Source organism: Gobio gobio, assembly GCF_949357685.1.
Source record: "Gobio gobio genome assembly, chromosome: 6".
Taxonomy (NCBI): Eukaryota; Metazoa; Chordata; class Actinopteri; order Cypriniformes; family Gobionidae; genus Gobio; species Gobio gobio.
This window is the reverse complement of record NC_137102.1, coordinates 49246088-49272092: the sequence shown is the minus strand read 5'-3', so window position 1 is coordinate 49272092 and position 26005 is coordinate 49246088. Positions and strand designations below refer to the sequence as shown.

The 26005-nt window shown below is 40.5% G+C and overlaps 1 protein-coding gene across 2 annotated transcripts in view; it reads right to left on the bottom strand.

The window, feature by feature from the left end:
* gpc5c (glypican 5c) overlaps positions 1 to 26005 on the bottom strand; it is a 217465-nt gene that overhangs the window by 78793 nt on the left and 112667 nt on the right. For both annotated transcript variants that reach the window (XM_079819171.1, XM_079819172.1), the window contains one exon: positions 6246 to 6366. In XM_079819171.1, the coding sequence (XP_079675297.1) occupies positions 6246 to 6366 (121 nt within the window). The remainder of the gene's footprint in view (positions 1 to 6245; positions 6367 to 26005) is intronic.

The following is a 26005-nucleotide window of genomic DNA, read 5'->3' as shown; positions in this document are numbered from 1 at the left end:
AATGAAAAAAGAGTGAACGAAAAAGAGCGAGCGAGGGAGGGAATGAAATAAAAAGAAACAGCAAAAGGAAAAGCAAAAGAAAGCGCAAAAGAGTAAAAAGAAAGAGCAATACATTTTATGTATGTATGTTCTACGTATGTTTCTTATCCAAGATAATAATTATTATTATTAATGGAACTTTACAGTATTTTGTCAATTCAAATCATTAATAAACATAACTGGAGTAGACTAAATAATACATCAATTTACAGTTCATGATCGCTTTGACGCACTGGATTATTTTCATTATAATATCAAACTGAACACAAATATGCATGTGTTTTAAAGCAATTGTGTATATACTGTACGTGTGTATTAGTCCATGATGTTCTCACACTTGTTTACTGAGGTCACCGGTTCTTGAGGCAGTCAGGTGACTACTCCGCTCGGTCAGTCTGCACGGATTACATCTACAGCCCCTGCCAGTCTTTAATCCGTTACTTCCCATCACAATCAGCCTTACTTCCACATGTGACATGCAAAACTCCCTTCCCTCCACAGCCAAAGCTGTAAAACGCCTCTCGGAGTCTGTACTGGCTGCCGTTAATTAGGTGGAGGTTTCATCTGTTAGTTCATTTTGAAGAACATCAGGATCACTTTGATGAGCTGTTTTAATTCACATCTGAAAAAGAGCCATCTGCCCTTGCTTTCTCTGCCACACCGTTAATGCATGGCTGCTCCATCAGGTCTATCAGAACGAGAAGAGAACATCACAACGCAACAACAGCGAGACATTTCTGAAGTTTCAGCACATTTCTTCAGACTGCCTACAGAGGGCCGACAACACTGTCCGATGTGATTATCATTGGAAAAGTTGAGATTTCTTTTCAAATATATTCACAAATTAAACAATGTATGGCCTCACCAAGGTAGCGTTTTGCGGTCTTAAAGGGGTCATGAGTTGAGAAATCAACGACGTCGTTCACTTCAGCGATGATAAAGACGCATTGATTTCCACATACTATAATGTTAAACCACTGTCTGTTTCAAGCGTCAGCTCGCAGTGTGTCCGAAAAGGAAGACAATAAACAGCTAATTAGTGTTGTCCGAAATATCGATATTTCGATATGTATCGATACCAGTGGTGTAAAGTAACGAATCACAAATACTCTTGTTACTGTAATTGAGTAGTTTTTCTCAGGAATTGTACTTTATTAAAGGGTTAGTTCAGCCAAAAATGAAAATTCTGTCATTAATTACTTACCCTCATGTCGTTCGACACCCGTCAGACCTCTGTTGATCTTCGGAACACAAATGAAGATATTTTAGTTGAAATCTGATGGCTCTGAAAGGCCTCCATTGGCTCAATGGTACTCTACACTCTCAAGACCCTTAAAAGGTACTAAAGACGTCGTTACAAAGTCCATCTCACTACAGTGGTTCTAAAATAACTTTATGAATCGGCGAGAATAGTTTTTGTGCGCAAAAAAACCCTAAATAACGACTTATATAGTGATGACGATTTCAAAACACGGCCTCATGAAGCTTCGAAGCGTTATGAATCAGTGAGTCGAATCATGATTCGGATCGCGTGTCAAACCGCCAAACTGCTGAAATTTGCCGATCCAAACTGCTGAAATTTGGTGATTCAAACCGCTGATTCGACTCACTGATTCATAACGCTTCGAAGCTTCATGAGGCCGTGTTTTGAAATCGTCATCACTATGTAAGTCGTTATTTAGGGGTTTTTTGCGCACAAAAACTATTGTCGCCGATTCATAAAGTTATTTTAGAACCACTGTAGTGAGATGGACTTGGTAACGACGTCTTTAGTACCTTTTAAGGGTCTTGAGAGTGAACCGTGCATTGTGCCAATGGAGGCCTTTCAGAGCCATCAGATTTCAACTAAAATATCTTCATTTGTGTTCCGAAGATGAACGGAGGTCTTACGGGTGTCGAACGACATGAGGGTAAGTAATTAATGACAGAATTTTCATTTTTGGGTGAACTAACCCTTTAAGTAGTTTAAAAACAGTGTACTTTTACTTGAGTACATTTTAAGTGCTGTATCGGTACTTTTACTGCGCTATTTTCCCTAAACCTGCAGTCGCTACATTATGCTTATTTTTGTCCAGTCAACGTGATTGGCCAAGGCGAATAATAAGTCCTGTCTCCATGAGTCACGCGTGTGACTCCCGTCATATCAACCATAGCGTCCAGCCTTGAGTGAGAGGCACGCGCGCTTTATGAAAGGGGGTTGTTGCTGGTTACTGTATGATGACTTAAAGGTAGGGTAGGTCAGAATGATTTAAAACACTTTTGTCCAAATTTGTTTAAACTTTCTTTATATGTCAATACATAATTAAAATTTAAGTACTCTGAAAAAGAGAGTATAAAAATCGAGTGACTCTAGACTTTTTAATCTGCAATAAACACTGCTCATTATTTTCGTTCGGGCCAAAACAAGTGATTGGCTTGGGCGACTGTCACTCTCTCTCGCTACCATGGCTACCACCGCTTTTGCTCCAGGATCTGCCCACATGCGCGCACCCCAGTGTTGCCAAGTCGGGCTACTTCAAACACTGTTGCCGCGGGCTGTTTTTCATGTCCGCGGGTTGAAGCGACCCCAATTATGTGATATTTTGCCCCGAGATTTGCGAATTTTAGCAGGCAGCCCTACCAAAAAGACACATATATTACCCCCCCAAAAGAAATTTTTACCGGAGAAACACGATTGGGTTTGTTTTGGGCTAGTTTTGAGTAGCAATTGGGCGGATTTTGTTGTGAAAACCAAAATGATAACAAAATGCATGTGTAAAAGCTAGTACACCGCATCCAGGATTTTTTTTTAGAACTAAGTTAGCTTTAGCTACTACCCTCTGTCTAAACTCTTTTACCATGTTCACCGGGAACTTTACCTGCACGTTTATTTCCGCGGTTTGTTTTTATATTCTCTACCAATGTTTACTGATGCTTTTATCTTGTATCTGTGTGTGTCGTAGACACTGTGTTGTGTGTGTATTTTAAACTTTACCAGTATCGTTAATCTAGCTTGATAGTGAGTACTAAAAGACATTTTATTTGTTTATATTCATAATGATAAAGTTAGATTTTTTATTACATGTGATTCTGACATGATGTCACCGCTCGCCTCAGGTAAATAATGCGTCTTTCAGCTGACGGTCGGCATGGCGCGTTCATGTGTTTTGGGGGCGTGGCTTTGGAAAGAGCCCAGAAGGGAGAAGGTGGAGTGAATGGAAATAATGAGCTGTCTTTAAAACAGTCGTGAGAGGTCTACAGACACTCAATTTTCATACTTTCTTTTTCAGAGTACTTACATTTTAATTATGTATTGATATATAAAGAAAGTTTAAACAAATTTGGAAAAAAAGTTTTTTAACCAAATCCTACCTACCCTACCTTTAAATCGTGAAATTGCTCCGTGAGCCAACATACATTCTCATCTCAGCATAGCTTATCAACTGAGCGAGGATAGAGTGTTTCTTAAAGGGGCGGTACACTTCATTACAAATCATATATAAAAACAAATCATATATGATTTTATACTCATTACAAGTGCATATTTGAATGTAATGTGTTCTCATAGCGATTTAAAATTGTAGTCCATGTATATAGCAAATAACTTTCATAAAACATCAGATTTATATTTAAATCAGGTGTATGTTTTTAATTACAAGCAAAAATAATCAGTGGTGAAAATTGTGAGTTACTCGATTCTGATTAGTGAAGTGTAGTCAATTCTTTTAACAGAGAAAACATCCATTGAAATTACAGCAGTACAATGAATGCGTCTTGAAAAGAAAGAACTGCTTTTTTAACATAAAATTGTTAATGTACAATGCTTTGCAACCTTTTTTAATTAACCGCAAGAAAACCTCTACAGACTGGTTGTCATAAATGTTACCAGATTATTGGTTGCTTTTTCAAATATTACATGGCTGTATTTTTAGTTCTAGTAGTCAAAAATAAAACTTGGAGAAATATTGAAATACTGTTGATCTTATGTTTTTTTGTTCTTAAAAGAGTAAGCTACATTTTTAATTTGCAGGGTATAAGGTGGAAAAACATTCATAGCATAATACACTCACTACTCACTACTCTTGAGTACTTTTAAAAGGGCTACTTTTTACTCCTACTTTGAATAGTATTTAGGACAGTTACTTTTACTCTACTTGCACTACATTTTTTGACAAGTAACAGTACTTTTACTTGAGTATGCTTTTTCAGTACTCTTTCCACCACTGATCGATACTGAAATGTCTGAAACGATACGATACTAATTTTCTACAGTATCAATACCAGCTGTGCTCTCCTCTCCGACCGACAGTTAGTTGACACGCACCCGCCTCCTCTCATTCAGTCCTGTTAAAGGTGAACTACGTAAGATTTTTGCAGTAAAATATCCAAAAACCACTAGGCCTGTGTTATATATTTTGTTCAGTTGAGTACTTAGAATATCCCAAATGTTTCCAACTATTTGTAAATCGTGAGAAATTGCTATTTTAACCAACGAACCGGGACGTGTCAGCTATGCGTTTGATAGAGTCGCCTGTCGATTGCGTCATATCTGCGTTACCCTCGGTTTCCGGTTTTATTTTATTTTTGCTTAACTCTCACTGCAGTGTGAACAAGTGTCATAGCAGCCGTTGAGCGAACGTCATAACTTCCTTTTCAACACACAGATGTATCTAATATTATAAACAGAGCTGCGTTACCTCATACTCATGACTGGAAAAGTGGAAGTGGCGCCGGCGACCGTGTCATAATAAAAGTCCCACCTGCGACTATGCCATAATAACACGCTCCCGCTCTTCAATCGCTCCTGCGGCCTTGCTCAGCTCCACAACACTCGGTCCTGCTCTGCTTAATACTATAGTAATGTTAATAATCGCATCCATGAACATGATTTCTGCCTGAGTCCTATCCTGACTCTCTTCCACCGGCTGTGAGGTGAAGACCACATGTCCCAAGATTCTGCGCTCAAACGTAGTGTCATCAAACTACGCCTTTGTTTTGAACAGGCGACCTCTAGCGGACGGAAAAGTTACATAGTGTAGCTTTAACCCTCTGAACACGGCGAATGCGTTTTCTGCTGGATTTACCATAGCAACACACTATTTCACTTATTGATGGCATCACACCCTCGGCCGGCTGGCACAGCAGATTCCGCCATAGTCGTTGCCTGGAGCTATCAAAATAGGGGCGAGACCCTGTTGGGATAGGGGCGTGTTTGTTTTGGTGATTTGAAATATCAACATCGGTTCCCAGAAAGCACTTATCCCACCTTTAATGTTATGAAGCGACGAGAATACATTTTGGTCTGTTTGGCCTGGAAGCCCGTTTTTGTCACTTCATAACATTTAAGGTTGAACCACTGGAGTCACATGCATGGACTATTTTAACAATGTCTTTCTGGGCCCTGAAAGTTGCAGTGATGTTGCTGCCTATGGGTGGTTCAGAAACCTCTTGGATTTTATCAAAAATATCTTATTTTGTGTTTCGAAGAAGAACGAAGGTCACTAAAGAATGAAGGTGCATGAGTCTAGTTCCAGTGGACGAGTGACCTCTGACCCGACACATCACATATTTGACGAATGTGGAAGTGCAGAGGATAGAGCAAAACAAAACACCGGTCACGAATTAGAAGTCTAAAACACATTTTTTTAAAGAGAAATGTCGGAGGAGCTTGAGTTTGTTGCCCAGTGCTATTTGTTTTAACCGTGAGAGGCATCTACTCTCACCAAAGGTTACGCTACTCCTACATCCTACGTCAAGTGGCAGGTCAGAGGTCGCTCTTCTGCAGGAACTCTACTCACGTATAGGTAGTCTTAGAAAATGTTTCATAAAATTCATAGTTTTGGACATAACGGCCTCAGATTTGAAATTAAGCATGCCCACACTTGTGGCTTCACTTTAGTTGTGGTTATAAGTTGTTATACTACATTCAAATAATAATTGTTATACATTTAAAAATATATTCTTAATATTTAAAATGTTTGTTTTTATGTTTGAGCCTATCTCCATATTAATAACTGTCTGAGTAATTCTGAGTCTTCAGCTGTAAACTCTCAAGTGTTGGCTTTCTAGAAATATATCGGTTATGTGTCTATTCAGAATAACTTGTGAGCAGCAGCCTTTTTATTATGGGTATGTCAAAATGCCCCACTTGCCATGGGGGTGACAAGCAAGGGGTTAAGATGTGGCAGATATGTGCAGTACCATCACCAAATCATAAAATGCCTTACCATGTTGAAGAGCTCGAGTCTGGTTTTGACATCCATAAGCACAGGGTCAGCATCTCGGACCCTTACTTCTGGATTCTGTTTTTGAGCACAAATTCCACTGCCCGCCACTCTTGCAGTATAGCTGAGAGAAAGAGAAAGAGACAAAAACAAAAACATCAAGAGATGGTCCGCTGTTATTTGCACCATGAAGCCCCAGCAGAAATCGACCTTTGGTTGAGGTCCCTTGGAAGCTTAAATCTTCAATCTACTGTTTGGCTTTTCCATGATATGGACGGCATTCTGTCCTGACAGCTTAGGAGATCAATATGGCTTGGACTTCTAGATCTCCTGACAGAAATGATGCATTATAAAGTCTAATTGTTGGTGTGTGTGCTGTGGGAGGTGTTGGTTGGAAGTATGTGAGCGTATTGATGAGACAGTGGGGGAGAAAATACTGCTTTGGAATAATAAAAAGAGAAGAAAGGCCATAACTAAAAGTTAGAAATGAGGCTAATTAGAGTCTTGTAAGAGGCCATAGAGAAATGTGTCTGAACTGCTAAAGGCACCCACACACTACAAGATAGCCAGGCCGATTTTGGACCCAATTCTCTCGATTATCTTGATGGTTCTACAGATTATTTGATTTGATTTTCCTGTGGTGTGATTGAATCTGCTTGGAAGAATGTCTGGGCCGCACCGATCTCAAATTGTAAATATCCAACATGTTAAATATCCCCTGTTGCTTGGGGGAAACTCAAAGAAAAACATGCATGCAATCTGTAGATTGTCAACGAAACAATACCCTGTCAGAAAGCGAGCTGACGGAAGACGAAAGGCATAACATGACTGCATCCAAACCCTTTTCTTTTCCCCACATAAGTTTTCAGTAAAAAGCAGTACAAACACCATTATCCCCAATATTTCTTTAAAGATATTTTGCGAGATTTCCCATGTTCACAGTCGGGACTTTGGTTGTTTGTTAGGGGTGTGATGAGATCTCGTGCCTCGAGATTTCGCGAGACTAAACTGTGACGAGATTTCTCGTCGAGGTGAAAAGCCGTCTCGTGTCATATTGTCATGACCTGATCTGACGGAGAGTGAAGGTGAAGTTAGGATAGAATATGCCAATGCTACCTTTACATTACGCCTCCACTCTAATTGTGCTTTTTATAAAAATAAAAACAATTTAATTCAGGTGGATAACAGTGGCTTCAATTCCATCAGCTTATCCAACACAAGCTGTTCGAGTCGACCATAGTGCGCAGCACTGCCACTGATCACGTAACAAGAAGACATTGAGTGTGTGTGTTAGTGAAGCGCTCGCATTGAGCATGTGTTACGAGTGTGTGTTACATGTTAGTAGGGCTGTGTATCACCAACAATGTCACGATACGATACGCATCACGATACTGAAGTCACGATACGATAAGTATCACGATATGGATCAATTTGGAATTAAATTTCTTTTAGTAACAGTAATATCTGTTTATTGAATAACCAGTGTTAGAACAGTTGTGATAACTGAAAAACAATGTTGTTTTTGTCATAAAAAAAACAATGAGTTAAATGAAATAAATACATTGTCACAAAAAGACTTTGGAAAGGCCCAAAGGCTTGATTCAATATTGATTATTTTGTATATATACCAGGTACAATACATGTCAAATTTTGGAATGTAAAACAAATCTCGCGATAAATCTAAAATCTAAAACAAATTTGGGAAAACAAATCTATTAACTAATGCTGTAAACTATTGGAGTCAGTTGTACTATAATATTAAAGGTAAAAATGAACTGATTTGTACAAACACTAAATTACAATGTTTTTTATAATTATAAAGTTATAATATTAACTTTACAAATTACATAATCATAAACATATTTTTTGAAATATAAACATTTAAATGGTGGCTGTCATAAAAACTTGCCAGATTCATTCAAACATGCATTAAATATTGAAGAACATTAAAAATTATAATGAATATGTAATATGGGGCATTTATTTAGCAAAATGCTCCTCTCTAAAATACATTTTTCTAGCTGACTAACGAATATGGACACTGGATATGTATTTTTGTAAATGTGACGTTACATGACATTGTTTACAAGCTGTTTTACTGACGCCTTTCCGCGTTTGAAACACTGATCGAGTGATTCCATGTGACATGATACGGATTTTCGGTAAGTTGTACTCTAACACACGTTCAGATGTTCATTCATGTTTATTTCACGCTGTAACTGGTATTTAGTATTAAAGCAGAAGAGAAGATCCGTTCACGTGCACTGCGCGTGACGTGACCGCTTCTCTAGAGCTGAGCTGTGCCAAAGTGATCTCACGCCACAGCGCCAAAACGGTATTTATGTTTTTGAATTTCGTAATAAAATGGACATAATTTGAAATCAGAGACTTTGTTTTATATCAATAGCAACAAAGCACAAAGAGTACTGCTATTTAATGGATGTGAGGCGGCGCAATGTTCCATTCATTCATTAACTGAAAACCTCTTCTCCATTTTGTCGAATTTGCAGAATGACTGCTGCTCGCGCCGCGTTGATTACATTCAAAAGCACACAGTATCGATACGGCAGCTGCTGTATCGATACGCGCATCGTCAGGAGTTCATGACGATGTATCGTTGTATCGATATTCTGAGCACAGCCCTACATGTTAGTGGACTGGACTGTGGCGCAGGATTCGCTGCGCAGCAGAAAATAAAAATAAAAGGGAGCGCGCATTCAAACGCGATTTCAATACGTTACCGCTGTTTGAAAGCAGCTCCCTGAGGTACAAAAATATCTCCCAATATAGGCTATCTTGTTGTAACCATACCGTAGCTCTGTATCATGCTTGGAGAAAAATGTGGTATCTATTTGCACTTTGAATATTGAGTACTTTGATTATGGTATTATGGTTATTTTTTGCACTTAACATCTATGATCAATTTGTGGGAAGGAGTTCAGTTAGGAGGTCAAAAGAAGCTCATGTGCAGTTCTAAGGCGAAGAGACAATCATACAGGAAAGAAGCCAGTCAGTTGAGTTTTTGGCAAAACCTTTACAGTGCTTGTTGTCTTTTACTGCATATGATAATTCATACTCAAGTAGAACTGAAATGACATTCATTACAAGATGATGAGTTAAAACATTTCAAATGCACCTGCAAACTATTTGTCTAGTTATGTATTTCATCATTGAGTATTTCTTAAAAATACATCTCGTCTCGTTCTCGTGAATCCAATCTCGTATCTCGTCTCGTGAGATAAATGTCTTGTCACACCCCTATTGTTTGTGAATGGAACTTGTTAGTGTGTGTTGTGCTGTCTTAGTCACTTTGCGACACTCCACACACTATACGAACAAAACCGTTAAATGTATTATTTTTTTATCATCATATTTGTGGTCCCTCACATTTTGAAAATCTGATAAGATTTAAAAAATCTTTTAGCATGGGCCAGCCTTTAAATACTACAGAAACAGGGGTGAGAGATCTCTTATTACCATAGAATATTTGCTAATTGCCAAATGGGACAGACGAAAAGAAAGTTCAGAAGGAAAGTGAGATGCAATAAACAAAACAATTTACTCAGATGAAAAGTGATTGATACAGAGAGTGAGACTAAGAGAAAGAGAAAAAATATAGTGGAGATACAATAACAAGAAAGGTTTGACAATACATGATTAAGGTCTATATTGAGGTCAGCGTTGTTATTGTTAACCCTTAAACGTATACCTCGGGTCTTTAGTTACCCAAGACGCCATTTATTACCCTGCTCATCATTAATTTAAAAAAATTAGACATCAACCTTTTTAGTAGTCTTCAATCAATTCATTATAAACAACATAAATAATTTTTTTTTATAAAAGAATGCCTGTTTTCCCATTCATTTTTTGCAAAAACTGTATAGGGTCGCTAATGACCCGAGGGGTGTAACAGTATATTTTTTCTGCACAACAAAATTTGAATCTTTGATGACTGAATAAGTGCAATTCACATTTTTTCCAAAAGGTGGCAAAGTCTGAAACACAATGATGAAGTGACGTTTCACGCATAGTTACTGTGGCGTTCAGCGAGGCTGAGGGACCGTGAGAGCGGGACGAGGCAGTGATCATTATTATGATGATGAGCGCCAGCTGCGTGCCACATTGGCCTCGTCTCTGGCGGAGGAGTGACGGGAGTATAAAGGAGGAGCGACGACAGTAAACGAGAGAGGACCAGGCCTGGATTTTAAGTTGTATTTTTATTTATGGTTTTGTTTATGTATGTGTGTCGTCCGTGAGGGGCTGCCGCTTTTATTTTCACTTTGTTTGTTTGTTTATTTGATTAAAGTTTGTTGTATTGTTCGCCGGTTCCCGCCTCCTTCTTCCCCGAACGTACAAACCTCGTTACACTGGTGCCGAAGCCCGGGAGGAAGGAGAGACATGCTGTCGAAGAGCCCTCGCTGCTGAGGGGGATCGCGGTGCTGAGGAGGTCGGGCAGCGCGGATGCGTGAAGACTGGGCGAGGAGCTGCCCGAGGCGGTGGTGCTGGAGCGAATTAAGATCCGGTGGGACGGAGAACTCGCTGCCGTGCCCCTGGGTCGAGGTGGGGTGGCTGCCGTCCGAGAGGGAGCGGAGGAATCGCCAGCGCTTGCCCTGAGCCGGAGCCTGCTGCCATCCGCCATGTTTGGGAGGAGCAGGGAGCGCGGGAATGGGATTCGCTCCGGCTGCCCTCGACAGGAGGAGCCACCACCGGCCGCCAGGGGGCGGAGGAGGATCGAGCCGTCCACCGAGCATCCAGTGCCATCGCATAGCACCGCGAGGAAGAGCCTCTCGGCGGGCTGAGGACCGAGCGGCAGTGTGTCAGGGAACCAGACAATTTTTTTTTTTTTTCTCCTCTCTCCACTCTCTCGTCTCTGTCGCTCCTCGTGCTCCCGGCTCCATTCTCTCACCTCGCTGTCCTTACCCCCAGGTGCCGCGGCCGCCGTGATCGCCCCCCCGGGGAGGGGGGGGGAGTAGAGCGCAGGCTCGTGGGTACCCCCCGGCCTGCGAAGGGCGTTGGGGGTATGTGGCGAGCAGCGAGGCTGAGGGACCGTGAGAGCGGGACGAGGCCGCGGTCATTATTATGATGATGAGCGCCAGCTGCGTGCCGCATTGGCCTCGTCTCTCGCGGAGGAGTGACGGGAGTATAAAGGAGGAGCGACGACAGTGAAGGACGAGAGAGGACCAGGCCTGGATTTTAAGTTGTATTTTTATTTATGGTTTTGTTTATGTATGTGTGCGGCAGTCGTCCGTGAGGGGCTGCCGCTTTTATTTTCACTTTGTTTGTTTGTTCATTTGATTAAAGTTTGTTGTATTGTTCGCCGGTTCCCGCCTCCTTCTTCCCCGAACGTACAAACCTCGTTACAGTTACCATAGGCAGAAAACAAATGAATAAGACGTATCATCAGCAAAACTTGAAATGGCTCAGTGATTTACTGCAGAGGAAGCACTGAACGTATAAATATTAGTGTCACTGTCACTTGACGGTGGATCTGGTGAAGAAGCTGTCAGCGAAAATTAAATAGGTAGTTGAAAATGATAGTTTTGAGAATATTTTTGAGATCGCGAATATGATCCAGACGCTGAATGTACTGGGAAATGAGCTCTGACGAGGACAGTGATGATGGTATAAAACATCAGCTCAAACTGAGCCCTTCCAAGCTCAAAATATAAGAAAATATGCTTTATTTTATTCTGCTGTAATTGTTACTCTAATTTCATATTATCACGACGGATGGTAGAGATCCATCCGTGTTAGATATTGTGTTAGGGTCACTAAAGACCCGAATATGTAACAACGATTGGTGAAGCATTCATGCAAGGGTTAACTGAAACAAACTACAACTATTAATCCTGCAACTATTAATCCTGTCCATTCTGTCCTTCGGATGAGACGTTATAAACCGAGGTCCTGACTCTCTGTGGTCATTAAAGGGTAACTAAACCCTAAACCAACTTTTTTTAGTTAATGATCTGTAATACTGGGGCTTTATTAATGCTGTTCATTGATTCGAGTAAATGTTTTGACATTTGAGTATAAAGTGTTTTAATTCTATAAAATATGGTGTAAAACCGCCAAAGTGCTGCCCTCTTAAGGTTGAACGGTGGCTACTGCAGTTGAATTTTCCTATTGGACGTTGTGGTACATCGTGACGTAGGATGGTACCTCCAACGGCTCACAATCCGCGCCCCTAGCACGAGCTCACCACGCCCTCAGAAATGTTTCCCCCAATCACATGATGAGAACGGCTTTACTCCAGTATGAACTGTCATATTACATGAAGTGGAAACATTATGAATGAAACTCACTTGACACATGCTTTAACATTGTATTGAAGAAAATACGGTTAAATAATGAAGTTGTCAGTACACGTCAGGCTTTTCTTGCGATTTTATTGCCGCCCGTCATGTGTACAGATAATTTTCATACATGAGACGCGCTTTCAAACCCTGACACGCAAGCGGTTGCCGCGGACGCAGATAGATTAGGTCGGTTCTCTTGCGCGGCTGCTTCACTAGCATCGTCTGCATCGGGAGTTAACGCAGTTTGAGCAGCGGCTCGCATTGATAAGGCTCCGGGTTTATGTCTACAGACAATCCACCCTCCTCCACTTCAGGTGAAGGTAGGAGAAATGACCGCTCTGTTGCAAAGCTGGCGTCACTCCAGTCATTCTCCATCTTTGCGACTCGCGAGTCTGACAGCTGTCAATCAACCCGTCCCTGCGGGTCTCAGGTGCACGCCCTCCGCTCAGCCCCGCCCTCGGTTCGTCCCCTCTGTGTCCGCCGGGCTCTGCCCCTTTTTCCTGCATTTTTTGAAAATTGCCAGTGGGTGGAGTTAAGCTCTGAGCAGGGGTTTAGTTACCCTTTAAAAATCCCAGGATGTCCTTCGATAAAGAGTAGGGGTGTAACCCTGTCATCCAGGCCAAATTTGCCCATTGGCCCATGTCCATCATGGCCTCCTAATCATCCCCATAATATACACACGATTGGCTTCATCACTCTGTCTCCTCTCCACCAATCAGGTGGTGTGTGGTGGGCATTCTGGCGCAATATGGCTGCCGTCGTATCATCCAGGTGGATGCTGCACATTGGAGGTGGATGAGGAGATTCCCCCCTTCTATGTAAAGCGCTTTGAGTGCCCAGAAAAGCACTATATAAATGTAACAAATTATTATTAATTATTATTATTCAAAATCCTTTTCAATAACAGAGAAGCTAATTCAAAATATTAATAAATAATATAATAGTACAGTAGGTACATTGTTCTTGATAGTGAGGTTGATGCACATTGATCCTGAAGGTTTGGGTTGATGTATGTTGTTCCTGAGGTTTGTCTTAAAGTACATTTTGAATCAGCATGGTCAGTTCTGAGGAAAATTGAAGCTGAAGCAGTACATTATCAATCGGGCAGTTCTGTTTGGAGACCAGACTGAAGGATAAACTGAAGTGCTGACTGAGCAGACGCACTTATTCTTGGCACCTCTGGGTTCTGGAGCAGCCACTGCACTAATGAACTGTCCATTCAGAACTCAATTACTGCAGTGGACAAGCCACAGGGTGAAAGGATGAGTAGAAGAGGAAGGAAGTATTAGGATAGAGGTGGAGAGGAAAATTCAAGTGACAGAAAAAGAGGAATTATCAGTTCATAATGGAAAGTTCACTCCTTTCCCAACAAGCAAGTCCTAAACATGCACGCACACACAGAAGCCATCTAATTACAAGTGCAGTACACCTCGCTCTCTTATTATCATGCTGTTACAAAAAAATTGCCAGTATTATTTCTGAAAGGGTAAATTTTCAACCCACACACTAAAAATACATTATTCATCGCCCAATTTTAAGATGTGACGAGAACACACAAAACACAAATAGAAGAAATATGCATATGGGGTTGTTTGTGACTGTGAACGTTGACTGAATGTTGTGTGGGTGCTCTTATTTTCAATATTGGATTACAGAGATAAAAATTATTAAAAGGATTCCTAATGCATGAAATTAACCCATGTTATGGTCTGACGCCACACAAACTAACATTAAAGTGTCTAACCCAAGGGCACAATGGAGGTTGATCATGAATCATCCCTACAACTAGACACTTCAAACGCCATAGCATTGACCAACAATATTTAGTTCTTTTTTTTTTTTTGGTCAAATGTTTATGGCTCTGAATTGAGTTGAGTTGAGCTTTCCAAAGTTTTTCAATAAATCTATTTCAGTGCTGTAAACATTTTGCAATCCAAAATCAAATTGATTCCGATATGCATTTATTATATAAAATTCCGCTGGTTGTCGACTATAATGTTGTATCTAATATCATACCTCTCAGACTCATGCATCGTCTCATCTGATTATTTTGTTTTACAACGATCCCTGTACTTTGACATGGCACCATCTTGTGAAAAATATGGAAACATATTCCTGACATGCTGATAATCTTAGTATTATAAAAACAAGAGTATAGCAGCTCAGAAACATTCACAATTAAAATTAAAATGTGAATTCTGAACTCATTCTGTATGGTCAGTCTTTAGTCTTTCTATTTGAAAATGAATTTCGCCTGATTTCAGAGCTACACTGCGGCTAGAATCTAGACATTTACCTCATTTTCCAAACACTGTCACGACAAAACACTCATCAAGTCTTACATACATAGACATGCAGTAACATACACAGGCAATCTTTTACCTCTTTAATACAATGTCTCAAAGAAAAAGGCTCACTCTCGCTCTCTCTCTCTCTCTCTCTTAATGATGGTGTACTAAGAAAGCCCATAATCCCTGGGTGTGAACCAGAGGAGAGAGTTAGAAGAGCAAGAATCCTAGAATCCACCTTTCTGAACACACACTCCCCCTCTCGCTCTCTATAAAGATTCCAACATCTATATTTGCTCTAGTCTGGACATCCTTTATTGCAGGATTATTTTTCATTACTGTAATCTACTACTAAAGATTGTGATAACAGAAGCCAGTCACTTTCCAGCAGCCTTGGATCTGGGAGTTTTTTTAGGGCCCAAGTCCTAAAAGGGCGAAGGCCCTATTGTTTTCCTTAGGATTCTTCTTCTTATTCTTCAAGGTTTCGGATGCTTTTGGGGCCCTTAACATGCTCCAAAACTCTTGAAAATGTGCATGCGGCCATTAGGGCCGGCCAAAGCTGGTAAACGGGCATGACAGGGGGGCTCTAAGGTGCCCCCAGAATTGAATCTGAAATCTTGGATACATAGTAGCACATATATGAATGAAATTCGGTACATGTATAGATCTCATCGGGCTGAACATCTTTCGCACTCTATGTCTTTAGCTCCACCCAACAGTAAGTTTGCTGTAGTTGGCTGTTTGTTGTAGTCTGGTTTGTTATTGTTTGACCTCGTGCGAACTAACGCGTTTCACTGGGCGTGGCCATAAGCCAGCGTGCTATATAGAGCGTTCATTGTTTACTTTGAGTCAGAGAGAAGCATCGAACATCAGGGAAAACAGCTAGTGTGTGAGTTCTGTTTACATTTTCCTCATTTGATCTGTAGTTCAGCTGTTCTTTAGAACGCTGTCTGTTTGCTGTAGTTGGCTGTTTGTTGTAGTCTGGTTTGTTATTGTTTGACCTCGTGTTTTTAACCAGCTCTCTACGTTTCTTGAACAGAACAACCTCCTGGATATCAACCAATCAGGCTTCAAAAGCGGCCACTCAACTGAGACTGCCCTGCTCTCAGTTACGGAGGCACTGAGGCAGGCAAGAGCGGCTTCCAGATCCACAGTACTTATCTTACTGGATTTGTCTGCTGCTTTTGACACAGTTAACCACCAGATCCTCCTGTCAACTCTCATGAAGATGGGCATCTCAGGAACTGCTCTCCAGTGGCTCAAGTCTTACCTGTCAGGTAGGTCCTTCAGGGTGTCATGGAGAGGTGAAGTGTCTAAGTCACATCATCTAGCCACTGGAGTTCCACAGGGCTCAGTGCTTGGACCACTTCTCTTCTCCATCTACATGTCATCGCTGGGATCGGTCATTCAGAAACATGGCTTTTCCTATCACTGCTATGCAGACGACACTCAACTCTACTTCTCATTTCAACCAGATGATCCATCGGTTGGTGTTCGTATTGCTGCCTGCCTAACAGACATTTCTGCCTGGATGAAGGAGCATCACCTGCAACTCAACCTTGCAAAGACTGAACTGCTTGTGGTCTCAGCCAACCCAGCACTTCATCACAATCTCTCCATTCAGCTAGGATCATCAACCATAACTCCGTCCAGGACAGCCAGGAATCTTGGAGTTGTGATCGATGATCAGCTAAAATTCACTGACCACATTACTGCAACAACCCGGTCCTGCAGATTTGCATTATACAACATTAGGAAGATTAGAGCCTTCCTATCTGAGCAGACCACACAACTCTTGGTCCAAGCTCTTGTTCTCTCCAGACTGGACTACTGTAATGCTCTTCTAGCAGGCCTTCCGGCATGCACTATCAAACCCTTGCAACTGATCCAGAATGCAGCGGCGAGGGTGATCTTTAACGAGCCGAAGAGAGCGCACGTCACGCCTCTCTTCATCAGACTCCACTGGCTACCAATAGCCGCTCGCATCAAATTCAAGGCACTGGTACTCGCCTTCAAAGCAACCACTGGCTCTGCACCAATTTACCTTAACTCGCTTGTTCAGACATACACACCCTCCAGGAGTTTGCGTTCTACCAGTGAACGACGCCTTGTGGTGCCATACCAGAGAGGCATGAAATCACTGTCACGGACCTTTTCCTGGACTGCCCCCACCTGGTGGAATGACCTGCCTATCTCAATTCGAGCAGCCGAGTCTGTAGCCATTTTCAAAAAACATCTAAAGACGCATCTCTTCCAGCAGCACCTGACCAATCAAGAATAGCACTTAACATTCTATTCATTTTTCTGTCTGTCTAATTTATTTAAAAAAAAAAAAAAAAAAAAAAAAAAAAAAAAAAAAATCCTGTGTGTTCTGTGTTAGATTAACTGAGACTTGTTACAGCACTTGCATACTGTAGCCTCTGACTGTTGTAGTTGCTTCTATTGCTCTCATTTGTAAGTCGCTTTGGATAAAAGCGTCTGCTAAATGACTAAATGTAAATGTAAATGTAAGTTGGCTATTTAGAGTTGTTTAAAAAATGCATGCCCTGGAATTTGATATACTCCTCCTAGATATACTCATCTGATCGCCACCAAACTTGAGGATGCTAAATTGCAAAGCATATTTTTGACAGTGGGGCCAGAGCTTGGGCCCGTCATCGCTGCTTGCAGCTATATAAAAAAAATTAAATTCTCCATTGAATTCTAAAAAAAGGTAACACTTTATTTTACAGTGTCATTGTCACGCATTACATGTAGTTAATATTGTAACAACTATAAATTATGCATAATTACATGCAACTAACCCTAAACAAACCCTAACCCTATAGTAAGTACATGTATTTACTTAATATTAATCAGTACGTAAATAAAATAAAACCTTAAAATAAATACACCTGAAAAATAAAGTGTATTTTAAAAAAAATTATAGTTTTAAGCTGTGAATGCACTAAACTAAATATACTGAAAAACTAAGACTAAACGGAAAGTAGAAAACACTATAGAAATTAACAGTCAAAGAGTGAAAATTTGTAAAAACTAAACAAATGGAAAATACATTTTAAATTAAAAAAAGGTCTCAGCCCTATATACATAATTATATGAATACACACAAACAATGATGCAAATAAGAACAAACTTTGAATAAAACTGCAGAAAATAAACATTAAAAGCATCTCTGACAGGATGCTGTCTTATTCCCAGCATGAAGCCCTACAAACATCCTATAATCACTGCGTTCCCAGAGTTCCATGGAAACAGAGACGATCCAAAAGCTTTGAAAATAATGGTGGTTGAGCTTGAGCATGAAAAGCATGTGTAAATGCTTCTGGTTGAAGGGTATTTGTAAGGAGGAGGAAATAAATGAGACATGCGAAATGAAAGCTAACAATTTTGAGAATTGTTGTAGATTCATCTGCACTCTTAAAAATTAAGGGTCCAAAAATGTTTTAAAAGCCTGATGCGGTTACGTGAGAGAAGGGATGAGGCACAGTGAGAATCCAAATGCCAGCACAAAACATTTATTCAAAAACATAAACACAGATAATCCGGGAACAAGAGCATAATCCACAGAGAACCAACAGGAGACCAACGACAAGTCACATACAGGAACAACGACTGACAACCAACAACTGAAGCACTGGGGTATATAAACACAAAGGGAAACTAAGTTAACGAGATACCAAGGGGGAGTGGTAAATGGGAAACCTGGGGAGTCTAATCAACAAGAAAAACTACAAAGAACTACAAAATAAAGCGCAGGAAACACTTCAACATAAAAGTCCAAGGACAGACACAGAGCATATGCGACAGATGCCACAAGAATTGTTTTTTAAGTTCCTATGATGCCAGAGAAGAAACTTTTTAGGTTCTATTGGTCTTTTGAAACACCAGAAGACTTTTCTTTGCTGATCTAGAACCTATAACATTTCAAGTTTTTAGTCTCAAAAAAACTAAACTGCCAAGATTCAAGAACTCTACATAGCAAAAAATAGTTCACCCAAAATGCTGCAAAGAACCATTAAAACCCTTTAATCCATCTTCTCATGTTTTACAAACAAAAAAAAATATATTAAAAAAATGTCCCAACGTGACAGTATTTGTGTGAGAGAGGGAAGAGAAACAGAAATGAGATCTTAGATTGCAAACAGCAGAGCTGCTCTGTAATTAATGGGGCGGCAGAGTGAATGAGAACCACTAGAATGTGCAAATCTGATCTGGATAAATTAGAGGTTTGGAGCGCGATAAACTGGCAGAGAGGGCCGTGACACAGACATGCAAATTACAAGCTCGGAGTTCTCTAACTTTCTCAGAATACGCTGCTCTGCTGCTTGTGGAATGGACAGCTCTATTGTCCTCCTTACATCTTTCTCAGAACAGAGACACAATGGCAGCCTGCCTGCATGAGGACAAACCAGACAGAAAACAGTAATCACACACTGCCGAGGATGAGCTGCTTTGATTAGATTTGTACGAGAGGGTGTCATTCATCCGAAGTGAGTTGTCAAAGTCAAGTCTTGATAGCAGAATAAAGAGTCAAAATCTATCCATTCATCCATCTTTACATTTTCTATCTGTCTGTCATCTATCCTTCAAACATCTAACTAACCGTCTACAGTACCTATCCATCTTTACATTTTCCATATATATACAGTATATATATATATATATATATATATATATATATATATATATATATATATATATATATATCTCCATCCTTATATTTTCTAATCGTCTATCTCATCCTATAACTAATCCTCTAGTGTACCTAACATCTACCAAACTATCCATCCATCCATCCATCCATCCATCCATCCATCATGAGTCAAGTCATGAATTGAGAAATAAAATTTTCCTTGATCTTTTGACATGTAAGAGGTCACTGTACTATAAAAACACTGTAAGTTTCCGAACTCAAAACTTCCTTTTAGCTCAAAAACATTTTTATTGAAAGCAAGCTCCGAAAACAACTAGTTTCAGATTTTGTCACATTATGACGTAATAGAGTGACAAAAGACTGCCTCTGCAGAATCAGATCAATGTCGTCAAGCGGCAACCTCCCCCAGTTTCTCTTGAAGCCAATATATGGAAGTAACTTAAACTGCAATTCATCGACTGGCCGCTAGGGACAGGATCCAGTAGGGAGCAGAATCTCATTGAGCTCCATGTTAAAATGCCCAACTTTACAGCAGAAAAATACATGTTTACAGCCAGGTACAAATTGTGGTTTTGGTCTTTACAGCTAATTTTGCCCGTCATGACAACTGTGAGGGGGGTGAATGTTTTTATAACTCATTCGTTTAAATTATATTAAGCCTTAAAGTTCTGCATAATTAAGGGCGTGGTCACTTGAGTGACAGGTGTATTGCCGCTGCTGTCCCTACTAGCCGTTTGTCTGCTATCTGTTAGCTCCACCCACTCCACCTGTTAGCTCCTCTTAGCCCATTTTCAGTTGTCAAGATGGGCAACGGCCACACTTTAGGCTTCAGAAACGCTCTTCAGAAACCTCTGGGTGACGTCACGGACACTATGTCCATATTTTTTTACAGTCTATGCTTCTTCTACATCATCACATCTTTGGCCCCGCCCACTGGCGAGTTAGTGAGATGAGAAGAGAGATACAGGATCACTGGACTAAAAATAACAATGCTAAAGTGGATATTTATTTTCAACTATGTGAATGTCTTAGTAGAGTATTATTTATATACATTTCACTGTGGATTCTTTGGTAAATCAGTCACAATTTCGCCACAAACAGAATTGTGAGTAGGAAGTATGTAAGTAACCATGTTAATTCTAATGCCTAATCTGTGATCCGGGTTTTTTTTATATATATGTAATGATTCCTGTACAGTTAGATGGTCGTTTATTGCTGTTTATTCGTCAGTAAATCAAGCCATATATAGAGCCATTATATACAGAAAGAGATCAAAGAACACTCCCTTTATAATCACTAGGGATGCACCGAATCCAGGATTCGGTTTCGGATTCAGCCGAATATTGGGCTTTTTGACAGGGTTCGGTTTCTACCGAACCTTAGAATTTTTTTCCACCGAACCCAACCCTAGACTTGCGTAGCTACGCGCTACACTGGTCGACGTAATTACGCCAGCTTTTGATTAAGGGAAGGTGTTTACTAGTGTTTACCTCATGAGCAGGGTCTATCGGAGGGGGAAATATTTACCCGGAACTTCATTTAGACCCTGGTTCCTGCGATAGAAACACACCAAGTACCAGCTCAAAGTCCCTAGTTCCTGGGGAAAGTTCCTGATGTGGAAACGCGGCTTAAGTGGACCGTTCGAATGCAGACTGTGAGAAGGTGAAAATGGAACTCGTGAACAGAAAACGTGTTGCTTGGCAGTACTTTCAGTTAAAAGAAGGCGATTCAAGTCAAGCTCAATTTGCAATGCCGATTTATCTCGTGGTGGCAAGGACCCAACACAATAGCCACTGTTAAAACATTTGCGTATGAAACTTCCGAAAGAATACGAGTTGTTAGGGGTGTGCATTGGCACTGCCCTCACAATTCGATTCGATTACGATTCACCAGGTAACGATTCGATTCAATTAGATTCTACGATGCATTGCGATGCAGCAAAATTCTACTGCACACAACAAGGCAAATTTTTAATCAGTCATGAGGCAATACAAGCAGTCAGATATTGAACAACAGATTGTATTGGCTGTTATGTGTGTATTATCACTCTCCTGTATCTTTGACATAAATGTCATTAAATAAAATAAAATTGAATGGTACAGGGTATTAGATGTGGCATTTTCAAACCTGAAAAAGAAAACATAAATCACTGCTTTCAGTGCTTTGAATGAGAAATGTTTCTCTTCTCTCTGCTTTAGAACCATTTGAATTATATAGAGCAATAATAACCAACTAAGCCAACTTTTTACAGAAGTGAACATAAGTCGGTTTTTTTTTACACACAGTAAAAAGCTCTAAGACAGGGCACTTCATGAACTCCTGTGCAAATATTAATCCGTAATTACAGTCACACTATTGTAACAACAACCACCACCCAGGCACCCAGCAATAAAAATATTCAGTGCAACACACACAGTAACGTTGACACTAGGGACTCGTCAATTCTCGTGCTTGATTTTAGTGTGGCAGGCGCGTTAGCAGGGGGTAAGCAGCACATATTTATTCGGCGCCCATGTTAACAGATTAGAGCATTCACATCGCAAGCAGAGGCGGCACGGCAGTGCATCGCAGGAGCAGAAGCAGAAGCAGCAGTGCCGCGATCGTTTCGCCGCCGAGTCTATATTTGCCGCGCTGCTCACGCTGATTTAAAGACACAGTGGATTGTTCTTGATCAAAACTGACCAGATTAACATGGAAAATAACAAATTTCACCATGAAATCATGTAGTGAAGTGCCCCGTGTGTTTCACAATCACCATATGACATCCAGAGCTGTTAAAAAAATTTAAAACACAACACTGCCAGAAGTTTTTGCCCAAACTTCAAAAGCCTGTTTAAATGATTAAAACTAGAAGCATATATTCACTTTAGTGTTAACTTACATTTATCATGTGAACTACTTATACACAACAAGTTATATGCATGTGTGTTTGGGACAGAGGGGAACACGGTCGCATTTGCAGCATATGCTGCCCATCATAAATCAAAGCACGAGACAGAAGGGGCTCGGAGGAGAAGACTAGAAAATGTGACAATGTACAATATTTGTCTGTATTTGCAATATCTGCGTGAGACAAACTGACATCAACCACTTGACAATCAAAGATCTATCAGCAGTGATAATGAGCCGATCCAATATCCCTCTGTTTTTTATAAACACAACATCATGCGCAAACAAGTTTCATTACAATTCAACACCATGTAACTTTCTACCCAACTGAAAAGAAGTTTCCGTTTTCATGCCATAGGTTTGTCCAAGAAAACACAAACACAGCCTCAGGTTAAACTGAGAAAGCATCGGGTCAGGTAGTTTTACCACAGCACTGACTTATACAGGAACTCCAAATACACAGGTCATGAATCTCAGATGAATATATGATCGTGAAAACAATTATTGTTATCAAGAATCCCAATCAAAAGAATCTTTACGCCTCAGTTTAATTTTCGCACTGATCTCAGGCTGTGGCTCAGAGTTAGCTCGCGGCCTGCTAATGACTTGGTCGTTGTGTTGTTTAATGTGACCATCTGGTTACTGGAAGGTTGTTTGGATCCAATCTCTTGTGCCATGCCCAGACTCACAGAAGAAACTCAAGACATTTGGTGAATCTCTGATGAAGAAAAACAGGTAAGATAACCCAACAGGATCAGGAAATGTCACAAGTCTGAGGTTTGAATTAAAGAATGTCTGTTTAAATCCATAAATAACACTTTAGGCTCAGAGGCAGACCTGCAGGCAGTGCCAGACACACATCTGCACTGAGAACGGATGCCAATCAATATAGACGGGAGACGAGCCAAATAAAACAAGACGTACAATGCTTAAAATAGACAGAGGTGAAGAGAAAGAATCCTATAGAGATGGAAAGATCAGGGAGTGTGAGAGGACGAGCAAATGGTGGAGATAAACCACAGAACAGAGCCCGAGCCAAGCTTGCCGCCCCAAGGGATGATGGGAAAGCAGACTGTGGCTGCCAGTGGCAGGGACAGATGCCCATGTGGCCAACAGCTGCATCGTGTGTATGTGTGTGTGGCTTGTTCCTCAGGAGAAAAGGATATGGCACTGAGGTCAATCCATTACACACACACACAGCTCAAAGCGTCAATGTTTCCGCACTGAACAGCAGCAGATATGCGTGTTGTGTGTTATTGAGTGCAATATCAATAAGTCTCCCCATTAATGTTATGCAAACACACACACACACACAGGGAGAGAGGATGATGGGATGAAACAGAAGGAGGGGGTGACTAAAGGGTGGATAGTGTATCTGAGGTAAGATAAGGCAGATTCGGTCTGTTATTATGTTGGGGCTTGTTACAAGTCGCCCTTAACAGACCTGGCAGGGTGTGGAAGAAACACACATCTTACTCGGTCAGGCAGTGCAATGACACACACACTTTAGCAAGGTTAAGACCTCCAACTGGCCTCTATTGAGACAATTATAATTACTACACTCTACTCCTAAACTATAGGAAACAATTATTTAGCACTATTGCAGATTGGATTTCCTCATTTATTTTTTAATTACTATCATTGTGTGGGCATCTCTTTCAGTGGGAGCAAAAAAAATCAGAAATAATTCAGATTCGTGCTGTGGTTCAGGGCGTGGCGGTGGGAATTCATCAAATGAGGATCAAATGATGAATAATGGCACTGTAATCAGGCACAAAACTGGCTACGAGCATTAGGAGTTAAAGGGATAGTTCACCCAAAAATGAAAATTAACCCATTATTTACTCACCCTTAATCCATGCTAGGTGTATATGACATTCTTCTTTCAGACGAATACAATTGGAGTTATATTAAAAAATGCCCTGGCTCTTCCAAGCTTTATAATGGCAGTGAATGGCAGCCCAAAAATTTGAAGACCAAAAAAGTGCATCCATCCATTATAAAAGTAATCTACACGGCTCCGGGGGGTTGATAAAGGCCTTCTGAAGTGAATTGATGGGTTTTTTGTCAGAAAAGTATCCATATTTAACACGTTATAAGTAAAATATCAAGCTTCCGGCAGAGCGCCTTCCGTATTCAACTTATGAAAAAAGCGTAACTGGCGCGACAATGACATCGGACGTAGCGCAAGCGTGGGACACAAATGATGATATTTTGAGGAATATCTGACCTGTTTTTGTCCATATAATTAAAGTCAGTAAGCCTCATTAACTTTAATTGCATGGACAATAAACACTGAGACATTATTCAAAGCATCTTCTTTTGTGCTCTGCAAAAGAAAGTAAATCATACAGGGATGTCATTGCCAGGAAGGTGAGTAATGCCAGATTTGAAATTGAAATTTAATTTCAGGGTCAATTATCCCTTAAAGACCAATTAGTCAACTGGGGCCTCATTTATAAACGTTGCGTACGCACAAAAGAAGGCGTACGCCGCTCTCTACGCAATAATTGGTATTTATAAAAAGCAAACTTGACGGGAAAATGTGCGGTCCTTCACGCAAGCTCTGACCCAGGCGTACGCACAAAAACGGGTGAAATGAGAAATGGCGACACCGTCGGCAGATGGAAGAAACGTGAAAGTGTGAAACTGTTGACCGTTGTGTAAAAGAAATGGCAATACTGCCTCTCATAAATAACATGAAGACTTCACAAAGCAAGTATTACAATTAACAGCCTACACGAACACCCGTTTGATCGATCTGCAGTGTAAAACAAACGAAATCAAACGAAAATTACAAAAGAAATGCAAAAAAAAAAAAAAAAAGTGAAATATGTTCTGCAATAATATTGCCATGTTATGCAATTCATCCTCATAAATAATATGGTAAACAGAACGAAATAATGTACAAAACTGATATTCTCGTCAATGTGTCCGTCTGGCGGAGCAGATATAGATGCAATTAGATAGACAGATAGATAGATAATTAGGGAGATATATAGATAAATAGATAAATAAATAGATAGATGTATTAATTGTCCACTGGGGAAAGTTGTTTTCATAGTAAAATTTTCTTCATCAGCTACGGAATCATGGTATTCATGCAAATGCCTTTAGTTTGTTTTATTTTCGATAAAATAACATATGACGTATGTCTCAACCATTCAGAAAGCTGCAAGAAATTACATTTGCACTGAACTATTTCCCATTTCCACGTAGATAATAGGGATAGGGATTAATAGGGATTCCCCAATAATTGCCGCCAGTCTCTCATCAAGAGGGGTCAGCTCCGGTGTCCCCTTTCCCCCACCCGTGGCACTCTGCCGATGGAACGCTAGACGCTTTTTTGCCTCGACTTTAATGTCCGACCATTTCTTTTTTATTTTGGCTATGGTCCGAGGTTGTGAGGCTACAGCATTTACGGCATCTGCAACCTTTTGCCACTCAAGTGCCTTTTTGGCATTAGTAATGCCCACACTGTGTCACTCCAAAAAATATTTTTCTCCTCTTTTCCACCTCGCCAACGATAATTTCTACTTCACATTGAGTGAAGTTAAGTTTTTTTGATTTCCTCTCTGTATTTGCCATGATTTCGCAATCGATGAATATTAACTTGTGGGCGTTTCACGG